This window comes from Mesoplodon mirus, assembly GCF_964341445.2.
Source record: "Mesoplodon mirus genome assembly, chromosome: 8".
NCBI classification, from domain to species: domain Eukaryota; kingdom Metazoa; phylum Chordata; class Mammalia; order Artiodactyla; family Ziphiidae; genus Mesoplodon; species Mesoplodon mirus.
Genome location: NC_138984.1, coordinates 58,368,021 through 58,380,621, shown reverse-complemented (window position 1 = coordinate 58,380,621; position 12,601 = coordinate 58,368,021). Strand labels below are relative to the sequence as shown.

At 33.9% G+C, this 12,601-nt stretch overlaps 1 protein-coding gene across 1 annotated transcript in view; it reads left to right on the top strand.

Moving 5' to 3' along the window:
* The window catches only part of LRP1B (LDL receptor related protein 1B), a gene marked incomplete at its 3' end in the record, with an annotated part of 2,351,282 nt that overhangs the window by 1,593,521 nt on the left and 745,160 nt on the right, over positions 1–12,601 (top strand). Inside the window, exons 40-41 of the mRNA XM_082630936.1 lie at positions 687–812; positions 7,288–7,404. Coding sequence (XP_082487062.1) covers positions 687–812; positions 7,288–7,404 — 243 coding nt within the window. The remainder of the gene's footprint in view (positions 1–686; positions 813–7,287; positions 7,405–12,601) is intronic.

Here is a 12,601-nt window from a genome sequence, read left to right as displayed (position 1 = left end):
CATGTCCTCAGTATATTTTGTGGCTGCATGTTTATTTGTTTATATTAGGGGAAAAGACTCATGATGATTATTTTTGTTATTAAAATTATTCAGGATCTTATATTTAGCATCAACTCCAGGTCACAAGTGATGCATTTTTATTTTTCGAGTTTTCTTTCCAGTCCCAGAAAACATTGAGCAAAACATAACAAAATTAGGCTTATTTAATGTTTCAAGAAGTGGATGTGTAGTTAAAAAAAATACACAAATATTTTTGATATATGGTTAAATTATTTGACACATACTTGTTGCATTCCACATTAAAATTTGAGGTTAATTTTCAATGTTTTTGGTAAAAAATCTGAAGTTCAATCGCCTATTGTGATAAGTGATGGGAAAAGAGACTTAGCGGATGTAGTTGGTTTTACTGAAGACATGAAAAATGAGTATATTCCCTTTTATCTGAACTTTAATTCCTTGATATTTTCTGTAACACGACTACATTTTAACAGAGCCTAGAATGTTATTATTTTGTATAAAATATGAGACAGTGAATGACAGAAGATATAGATTAATTGTACTATAATATTATAATTACCATAAAATGACTATTCCTTAAAATAATCATAATTCCTTAAAATAATCATAATTTTATCCAGTTTTAAATTGCTCAACTTACTTCTCCTCTCCTCCTTGCCTCACCCCAGTCAATCACAGCTGTCCTGATGATCAGTTTAAATGCAAGAATAATCGCTGTATCCCCAAAAGATGGCTTTGTGATGGAGCTAATGATTGTGGAAGTAATGAAGATGAATCCAATCAAACTTGCACAGGTAAATGTTTGCTTGGATATATACATAAATCTCCTCCAAAGTTAGTCTCCATAAAAATGCTGTTCAATGCCTTGAACTAAGCTGACTTTCCTAGTGCTGACAATCTGATTTTTGCAGTAGTAAATGAATTCAGAGTTTGATGCCACAAAGGCTAGAATAAAATTATCTTCTACTTTATCTTTGGGTATGATTCTGCTTTCCAAAGTAATTTGGCACTTTATCTATTCATATGAGTTGACTGTTGATACACTACTTGGACAAGACTTGTCCCTGCTAAATCTTACTTGGCAATGGAGGAAGAAGTTCTTGAGTATACTGTGATGTAGGCCATCTCACATGGAGAGCTACATTTTTTTTTAAACCTTGAAAAAATAATTTATGTATTTTATTTAGTCTGCTGTAGAATACCTCTGTAAATTGTTTTCTGTTCCTGACATATTATTTATGTGGGATAGTTTTTTTTTTGTTTTTTTTATAAAGTTCCAAGACCACTAAACCTATTTATATTTCCATATAATTTATCCCATTGCAGTAAATCTTTGAATCCCTAGCTACATTCTCATTCTATGTGATTTTTAAAGGAGGATTAGGGATTGACTAGCTAGTTACAGTAGTAGAAGTGAAAATGCTATGTATAAGAGCAAATAAAACGATCAATCCTAATTAGTAAGATTTCTAAGCCACTCCAGACCTTCAGTCCACTAGAAAATAGAACGCCACTTGCTTGCACCTCAAGTGCCACTTTAAGTGACGTCTGCTTAGTTTGCCACTCACTACTGGGTCTTCTTGTCAGTATATTTATGATAACTAATATGGTCACTGTACACCTTTACAAATTGAATAAAAAGAACAAAGAGAAAAATAAATATGGCTTTTAGCTTTGAAAACTATGTTGTCATGTTACAATGTATTTCCATTTTCTTTTACTAAAATGAATAGGTCATATAGCTCATTATATTGGAAAAATATAGCAAATTCATTAGGTAATTTCCCTGGCTGGGCCATTTCTATACATTTCTAGATATAGGTGTGTACATGGATATGTGTCCTAGATAAATTATTTCCCATAAGGGGATTATTTTGTAATTTCCTCCACTATTCTGTAGCCTTTGACATTGTGACTACTTTATATCTAAAAGAATATGCTTTCCTACAGAAGCCAATTTTCTTTTGTTTCTTTGGGATTTATCCTTCATGGATCTACTAATTCAATAAATATTTATCACAGCACTGAGGACAGAATGAGGAAAAATACGTAATACCTTTCTTTAAGAAGCTAAGAGCTAAGCTGAGGAGAAAGACATGTAAACAGGCCATTCCCATGCAGTATTCAAAGTGCTAAGTTGACCCTCAAATGGGAGTACGTAAAGGAACAACTAATTACTCTTTGGCTATCATGGAAGGCCTCCTGAAGGAGGGGATATCTAAGCTAAGCCTTACCAAAAAAAAGCTTAAGAAAAATGACTAAATAACTGTTCAAGTCATTTAATTAGAAAAAAATAATCTGATAAAACCATGTGTTAAAAAGATTGTGGATAAAAGGAATCATCATCCATTCTTGGTGGATAAATTGATTTTCTACATTGTAAAGCAATTTGGACAAATCCAATAAATGTGAAGATGTGCATAGCTTCAAGTCTATAATTCTATTTCTAGGTTTATACTCCAATACCTATGCACATAGAGATACGAATAAGAATTTCATTGTTTTAACACTGGTAATAGTGAGAAATTAAAACAAGCCAAATGCCCGTTACAGGAGAAAGGAAATATATACATGTATCTCCATATATGCACATGTATATACATATATATTCACTGTTATATTCACATAATAGTATGTTATTCATAATTAAAATGAAAAATTAGAACTCAAATATCAACAGGAATTAATTTTAGCAACATTAACCAAAAATGTTGCAGAATATAAACAATTCAGTGCCATTCATATGAAATATGAAAATACAAAAGAGTTCTATATGTACTTATTGATTTACAAATGTATAAAAATAGGAATAAAATATGTATGGAAATGAAAAAAAGAAAAATTAAGGATAGTAGTTACCTTTCTAAAGGAGAGAGGGAAATGTGATTGGGAAAGATTACACAGGGGACTTCAAATGTAACTATAATACATATTTTTTAAATAAAACAAAATATCTGTAGCAAATATAGAAAAATATTAAGATTTGATAGAGCTATATGATGACAAACAGGTATTAATGATATCATTCCCAATACTTTTCTAGATGATAGAAATAATTTACTGAAAGAACAATGAGTGATTGATGAGCATAGCTTGTGGAGGGTGAGGTGAAGTCCGTAGAGGGTGGAGGGTCGGAAAGTGTGCCTAGAAGGGAAACAGCATATACAAAGCGGGCAGAACAGAGCTAATAGACAGGGCTTAGGAGTTGTTCTCCATCAACAACAAAATGTTTTTGCCTACTTTTGAGGGAGACCCAGAGGACAAAGATGAGAAGTACTTAGATTTGAATTTTTTTTTTCCCCCATAGTAATCATGATGATCTGTGGCTTCATGCCTAGGCCATTTCAATCCGGCTTTTTTCCCACAGCATAGAACTCTGGTTTGATTACATAATATTTGTTCTTCTCATACCCACCACAAATTTTAACTAAATTCAAACTAGACAGATATGATTGCATTAAGAAAACCTGGTGTATTAAAAAAAATCAGACTTTTTTACAAGAGAAACTGGAGTATATTCTTATATGACATAGGTTTTGTTTAAATGGAATGCTTTGATTAAAATACAGCACAGGGGGCTTCCCTGGTGGCGCAGTGGTTGAGAGTCCACCTGCCGATGCAGGGGACAGGGGTTCGTGCCCCGGTCCGGGAGGATCCCACATGCCACGGAGCAGCTGGACCCGTGAGCCATGGCCGCTGAGCCTGCGCATCCGGAGCCTGTGCTCCCCAACGGGAGAGGCCACAGCAGTGAGAGGCCTGGGTACCGAAAAAAAAAAAATATAGCACAGGTAAAGTTCAGGAACAATGTGTTAAGCTCTGTTCTCCTCCCCCTCCTTGCTGTTCCTGTACACTGTGGGATTTCTCACTGCTACATGACTGCAGGGGAAGCATAATTAGTGATGTGTAGAAAAAATTCGCATTGTGACAGTGAATTTCTGATTCACTGCTAAATAAACAATTCCACTGAGGAGGTGTAAATTTCCTCCTCATTAAAGCAGCATTTGCTATAAAATTAGAGTCCTCTGGGGCTGCTCTGCTAATCTCACCTCCAAAGTAGCTCAGAACTGATGGGGACAAGAACTGAGAAAGTAAAGGTTGTGTCTTCTTGATACAAATCTAGTGATTAAAAGGTGATAATTTAGTCAATCTGATTATATCATACAGACAGATAGTACTTGTAGATTTATGGAATGAAGCATCTTTCTTATCTGAAATCAGTTAAATTTGCCTGGTAGACTAAGCAGATCATTTTCTCCATGACTAGAAAAGACAATGAATTCATATATTTTATAATAAGCCAGTAAATACTCTTAGAAATAAGGGGTCATATAAGTTGTTCAAGCATCTGAGTTAATGAAGTGACACACAAATTCCTATCCCATAACAATGTGAGGTAGGTCATCCATGATGTGAGATAGGTTTCTAGGAATCCTTTCTCATTCTTCTCTCTAATCAGCATAGCAGTCCTGATGAAAGAAGACAATCTGAGAAAACTTGCTAGAGTTAAACCCGAATGACTAGGAGAGTGATATAAGGACATCGAACAGAAAACCATTGTATTGAAATTTTAATATACTCTTATTGTGGGTCAATTAGAGTTTAATGGAGATGAAAATATATAATAATATCTTTTTTTTAAAGCAAGAAACAAGAAAGACCAAAGGAATAAAATAGGTAGGAAATGAGGGAGGAAAGGAGAGATTTAGGAAAGAAAGAAATGTAGTGAGAACAAAAGAAACGAGAAAGGGAGGGAAAGAAGGAAGGAGGAAGGAGGGAGGGAGGGTGGAAGGAAGGAAGAGGGAGAGATGGAAGAAAGACAGGAGGAAGAATTGAAAAGAAAACTGTCTTATTAAAGTTCTCTTAAAACTCAAAAGGTAAAAAGTATTTACTGCAACCAGTGAAATGATACAGAGACCTGTAAGAAAAAAATTAATAATGTGTCTCATAGCTATATACCCCTTCCCACCAAATAAACCAAAGCCAACATCTTCATGCTTCTATAGGCCAATGCAAATATATACTTATTTTTTTCCAAGTAGGCATGGTTTTGTTAAAATTACCTAGGAACTTTGTTGATTTAGCCTAAATGTTAGAGTAATTTAGCAGAAAATCCATAGGGTTAACAAAATAAAATAATACAGGAATATTGAACCCTACTTTAAAATTTCAACATTGAAAACTTCAGAATCGTATGTGTTTGTTGGGCTCCTTAAACTCTGTTCATCTAAAGCAACTTATTTGTAAAAGGGAAAAATCAGATATTACATAAAATATTTTAGATTCAGGACCCTTATCAACATAACCAAAGCAAAATACATACTCTAACAATTTTCCTGGTCTTTCTAATTATAGCCACTGAGAATAGAAACACTATATCCAATCTAATATAACAAATCAAGCCAGAAATGTTTCATTTGTTTTTCTCAAGTAATCCTTTAAATATTCACCAAAATAGGTATACATCTTTACATAGCAAGTACACTTTTCTTAAAGGAAATAACTAGTATATGACTTTTAAGAAATTATTTTAAATGATCTCTGAAACCCTAATTTATGGAAATCCATTCTACTGTGTTCAGATGACTTTGAACCATACCCTATTTTATACCAACTATCAGTATTAAAGTTCACAGGGTGTTTTGATGAAATAGGAACACATCTTTCTGATTCTCAAGCCCAGGAAAAAAAGAAGACATCTATAAACTAAGCAATGTTCTCTAATCATAGTCACAGGAACTTAGACCCTAATTTTTCCTCAACTGTCCAATCTTTATCTCACCCCAATATTGATAGGTCTGAGTGTCCCCTTCCCAACATTTCCCACTCTTTCCTTTGGTCCAGTAAAAAGAAGGAGTGCTGGTATACTGATAACTCAGGAAAACAGGTTTGTAGCTCAGAGTGACAGAAGGAAAAAAAAAAGAAAATCAAACATTTAAAAATAACTAAGTATGTGATTTGCAGAGACATGGAAGGACCTAGAGATTGTCATACAGAGTGAAGTAAGTCAGAAAGAGAAAAACAAATATCGTATATTAATGCATGTATGTGGAATCTAGAAAAATGGCATAGATGATCTTATTTGTAAAACAGAAATAGAGTCACAGATGTAGAGAACAAACATACGAATACCAAGGGGGAAAGCTGGGGCGGCAGAGGGGGATGAATTGGGAGATTAGGATTGACATACATACACTACTATGTATAAAATAGATAACTAATGAGAAACTACTGCATAGCACAGGGAACTCTATTAGGTGCTCTGTGGTGACCTAAATGGGAAGGAAATCCAAAAAAGAGGGGATATATGTATACATATGGCTGATTCACTTTGTTGTACAGCAGAAACTGACACAGCAGTGTAAAGCAACTATACTCCAAAACAATAGATAAATAAAAAATAAAAATAAGTATGTGACAAACTAACACCCGGGAGAAGAATTAGGGAAGCTATCTAGGCTCTCATGCTTTCAAAAGTTGATTTGATCATAATAGAAAAAGGCAATCAAACCCCTTGTAGAACATAACCCTTTCACTGAATAATTTTAAAGCACTGCCTTCGGCTACCAGAGAAAGCAATGTTCCCTGTGTGTGTTCATTGAAACCCTTAAGAGAACCCAAAGCAAAGTTCATTAGTATACTTTGATTAAAAAGTCATACATCTTTATATAACTGTGCTTAAAAGTAAGCTTTAAAAATCCATTTTAAGGCTAAATGTATGTTTTAGAAAATGTTTTCTGCATTGTTGACCCATACTTGAAATCATTTGGAGATCAAGAAATAAATGCATTGAAAATGTTAGAGGACAAAGACAATTCTGACCCCATAATTGGAAACCAGTTACCCTGATAGCTCCAAATCCTTCCTCCTACATTGCAGCAAGTTTCTTGATTTATTGGCAGAGGCTATGCAAAATTATTTTTTGTTAATTAAAAGTTGGATGAAATTTAATTCAGCCATATATTCATAAGCATGTGCTGGGCAAAAATTGTAAAATAATGAATTCATAGCTTCGTTTATGGAAGTGTGTGAGGATTACAGAATATCTTGTCACTTAGCATTCATTTTATTTGAAGGGCAAAGCATGTGAACTTTTAGAAAAGGCAGGCAAGCTAGCATTACCAAAAATTTAATAAAGGTTTATTTTAAAAATATGTAATAGAGCAATGTAACATCTTATGTGTGAAAGGGTTATTGCATGATCTATTTTATCCTTAATGTTGTTCAAAAGGCCTCTAAATTTATTCTTTGTACATTAATTGATTATTTTAGCCAGAACATGCCAGGTGGACCAGTTTTCTTGTGGAAACGGGCGCTGCATTCCCAGAGCATGGCTGTGTGACCGGGAGGACGACTGTGGGGACCAGACCGACGAAATAGCATCTTGTGGTAAGTTGCGAGTGAAACATGCTGTTAGTGGAGACGGTGTCAAACAGAAGATTCTATCACTATAATCTCTCGTAAAAGGCTATTTATTTCTCTATAAATGCAAGTTGACAAGGCAGAAGATCTGTTACTTTTTATTACTGCCTTTTGGGCCTGAGTGTGTACTTTAATGATCACTGCAGAATATGTCCCATTCATGAGGCAGTAACCATAATCCTTGGCTAAAATAAATGGATCCAAACATTGCAGATTTTAGTAGGAGGTGGTTATTATTAGGCTAACAGGACATTCTCAAATGTTCATTATTAATCTTATGTCTATAATGATTAAGTTTTTCAAAGTGAATAGCTCATCAAGTGACATTTGGAGTAAATTAGGAGGACATGTTTCTTGTTTGTATGCATATGTTATACTCTTGGAGCAATAAACTATACAGGCTGAGAATACATAGTTGGTAAACCATTTGTTTCATTTCTATAGTCGTATAATTCTGAAGGACAAAATTTTTATTAGTTTAAAACCTTTTTTGTTAAGAACAAAATTCCTAATCACTTTCCACTGATCTTCCTACTTTTGAAAACAATAAATATTTATTATTACATAAAGTTGCAAATTTAATTACCCCCATTTGTACCCATGTATCAGTAGGTTGTATTATCATTTGTCTCAGTAATGTATGGTGAAACATAGTAAAGGAATGAACCAGGTTTTCTAAGGCTTGTACTTTATTTCAGGCATGGCTATAGATTTTTTAAATTACTATGGGGAAACATGAGTTAGACATGCATAGCATATTTATTAAAATAGAATACAATTGGATATATATTTTTAATAATTTGACCCCATGTTATAGTATTTCTAACAGTAGGGAAATAAGAAGACATTTTTGTAACCCTTGAATTTAAATGGCTCTATTTAGGGCGTGCATTCTCTGTTTACCTAAAATTTTATTTTTTAAATGTTTTTTTATACTAAGTCCCTGTAGACATTTGAGTTTATAGCCTCTGTTAAAGTAAAGATAAAGTATTACTAATTGACAGTTGACATTGTAAAGAAGATAGTAGAGGTGTTGCAAAAAAAAAAAAAAAGCAATAGAGAATCATACAATTAATTGTACATTTTACATGTAGAATTTCCAAAGCCTGTGATTGAACAGTGTATCCTCTCTCCTTTCCAATGTCCAGACTAATCATGTGGCTGGGTCTGCTTCTAGACAGCTCTATTTTTTAGAAAATCTTAAATGCTTTTCTGTTCTTAGTATCTCCATCCAGACTATACCAGAAAGGTAATGAGAAACCTGAAAACATTAAATACAGAGAAACCCTGGAATCAAAGTTCCAAGTCAGATAAGAAATGCCATGGAAACAATATAGACTAAGAAAATACATAATGAACTTTTTAGAGAATTTCAATTAAGACTTTGAGCTGACTTATTTTGAGTTACAGGTCTAGAGTAAGACTTTTTCCTTTATTTTAATGATAACTTAATTGAATCAAAGGAGAAAAAAATTACCTTAAAATTTCAATAATAAAAAAATAATTATACCAGCAAACTAACATAATTTTCATGAGGGGAGGGGGAAAATGGGTCAGAGGGAGTCCAGACACATACTTTCTTACTGAATCTTTACAACAAATCTATTAGAAACATATTACTGTCCACGTTTTACAGTTAAGGGAATCAAAACTTAGAGACATGAGTAACATGCATGAGATCACAAAACTAATAAATAGCAGGACCAAACCATGAATCCAAGTGTGCTTGAAACTAAAACTCAGCCATTTCAGGTTGACCTTGTTTGGGAGCCAAGGACAGGGTGCAAATAGCAGGCAGATAATGCCATTATATTATACATATCCATAAATATCTTATTTAAATGCACATCCACCTACAGTGAGTTTTATTCATTGGTGTGTTGGTAAATCTTTCAACATCTCCTAGTGGAGAGGAGCCCTGATCTAGTGTTTGCCTATTTTTGTGGTGTAAAGACTCCCACCAATGCCTATATCAAGTTGCCAACATGACTCTCTGAATGTAGAATTGGGAAAAGATGTGCAGACCAATATACAGTATTTCTGTGGTACAGATAAAATTGACATAAATAACTTCAAAAGCAACATAATTAGAAAATTATGAACCTTGAGTATTAATTACTCTTGTTTGCAATGTTATTTATTTAATTATAAATTTATATTTATTATTATTATTTAAAATAATGGCTGTGTGCTTAACAACTGACTCATAGAATCCTTGAAAATTTAAGAATCAACTCTGCAAGCTGATACAAGATGCCTCCAGTATACCACAGGATATGTACACATTATGAAATTTAGTTGTCAAATAGTATAGTTCTGAAATATAGAAATTTTAGAGAATGTCAGTAAACCACATGGGTTAGTCTCAGTACCATTTCTTCTTTACAACATAAGAAACATGTTTCTCTCCAAACATGTTCCTCTCTTTCATAACATACATTTATCTCTCAGATTGTCATTTTAACTCAAAATCTATGTCAATAGAGAAGCTGATAGTGAAGCTCTGGTAGGCACAGTCTCACTTTTAAAGTTGTAAGGGAGAATGGCCTGAATTTCTATCATAACAGAAATTATCTCTGCACTGAATACAGAATCACAAAAAAAATTGTAAATTCTTTAATTCACTGCATTTATAAAAAGGCAGTCACTCTACTTGGCAATAATCCAGAAATAAATATAGATTTAGCTAATTTTCAGTTTTATTAAGCATCATTGTAAAATTTGGACTGACCACATTTCACTTTTCCTTTTGGTGTTAGCCAAGTTCCCATAGATTTAATCCAACTAGAAGACTGCAATCATTTTTTTTTTACACTTCAGCTCCATGAACCACCTCTATTATGTTTAAAAACTACTGTTGACACTGAAAAGAATATTAAAATTTGGCTTTAAAAACATGAGAAACCTATGATTAGAAATGTTTCTGGTAGTAATTAGGAGCTGAAGGTACTGTAACAGAGGGTCAAATTTTCAGTGGAATTCACTGTCACCTGTTTACAAACCTAATTCATTCTGCTTACATTTGCCTTTATAAATTAATTGCACATTTTAGGTTGAGATTATATGTGGGCAAGCACATAATTAGGAAGGCCCTTGAGTATTCTCTCTTAATCTTTAAGTAATCTTTTAACTTTTTTAGTAGGTTACCTGTTTAGAAAGGAGAATCTGTAATTTGATGCTGCAAATGACAGAGGAAATGTTAAAATTGTGAAGTTTGTCTTAGAAGTAAGTCAAGGAACTAAATGGTCTATCTCATTTCAAGGATAGGATTTAGCACTGGTTCTCAACTTTAGTTGTCAATTAACGAATCACTTGAGGAGCTTTAAAATCACCTGCCCATGCCTCACTCCAGCCTCCTTAAATAAGAATCTCTGGGGATAGGACCCAAGGATCAGTATTTTTAGTGCTTACCAAGTGGTATGAATAAACACTCAAGTTCAAGTACCTGTAAGGCACCAGTTATCACCCTTGAGCAAGCATGGAATCTCTGGAGGACTCATTAAAAAACAGAATGCTGGGCCCCATTTCCAGAGTCTCTGATCCAGTAGGTCTTGGGTGGCACCTAAGAATTTACATTTCTTACAAATTTCTAATTGATGTAGATACTCATGCTGCTAGTCCAGAGACCACACTTTAGGAACCACTGACTTAAGGGAACCACCATTCATATTTGATTTTATCTAACATATACTTGATGACATAATTATCTTTATATATGCAGAATTAATTTATGATGGGAGAAATTATCCAGACAAATGTCATTCCCCTCTCCAAATTACAGCATTAAATATAAGGATATTTCATGATTAAATATAAGAATATTTCAAACAAACTTGCATTTTTGCCCCTTGGACAATTTATAGTCAAAAACAGTATAGTTGTTTATTTTAAAATTTAGTTTAACAATCTTTGGGTTGTTCTATCTTCCAGGTATCTCCATATAGCTTACATTTATCATTATTTTTTAATAAATATGTCTTGATGTGAGTTGGTAACTTCTGATCTGTTCAAAAGATTTAATTTTGGAAAATACCTAAAGTTTATTAACAGATTGAAAAATAATTCAATGGGGTATAAATAAAAATCCACTAAGATTTGCAAAGTTAATATTATTCCATCTTATGGATCTTTTATGTATCTTTTGGATCTTTTATCTTTGAAGATAGTAGAATTCTGTCTCATGTACTTGGAATCTTACCTTTAAGTGTACTTGTAATTTTACTCTATGTAATTAAGGAGCAAAGAATAATCAGAGAATTGGCAAGTATCAGACACAAACAGAAGAGAGAGAGAGAGAGCTGTCAAAAAGAAATCATTTCCTGGTTAAATCAGCATAAATTGTATCAAAGATATTTTCAACTATATTATTAGAAAAACAAAGTTCCTGATTTTAAGTATAGTATTATTATTTGTTTAATTACAAATAATACAAAGAAAAACTGGATATGTGTGTAACAATTTTAATTAATGGGAATTATGAACCCAGTGGAGTATTGATAAAATATAATAATTGTCAGGAACTGTTTTGCCATTCTTTAGTAGCATCCTGGCAGACCCAGTGACTCTGGTAACTTTTCGTTTCTATAACTTGATTCAACCCATTTTAAAACTCCAGTATTGGGGCTTCCCTGGTGGTGCAGTGGTTGAGAGTCCGCCTGCCAATGCAGGGGACACGGGTTCATGGCCCGGTATGGGAAGATCCCACATGTGGCTGGGCCTGTGAGCCATGGCTGCTGAGCCTGCGTGTCCAGAGCCTGTGCTCCGCAACGGGAGAGGCCACAGCAGTGAGAGGCCCGTGTACCACAAAAAAAAACTCCAGTATTATATCTTAGCCAAAGCTTTCTCCTCCCCATTGCCAGGTAGACTTGAGGTTCTAGGACCTTGGATGAGAGGGGAATGTGTTCTGTTTTTTCACTGTCTACTTCTCCTCTCTTTACTAGCCTTAGCTCTTCAGGAAGAGGGGAAAGATGGAGGAGATAGGTAACATCTTTTTAAGTAGGTCTAGTGATAATCTTCTCTCTGCTTCTCTGCATGTCATAGCCCTCTGACACATGAAAAATGCAGCTCTCTTGAGAGGCTCTTATGTGAGATTTTCTGAGAGACCTGAGGTGCCACCCCTCTTCAGAGTTCCTTGAACTTTTTCTTTTTTCTCTGTTTTCTCTTC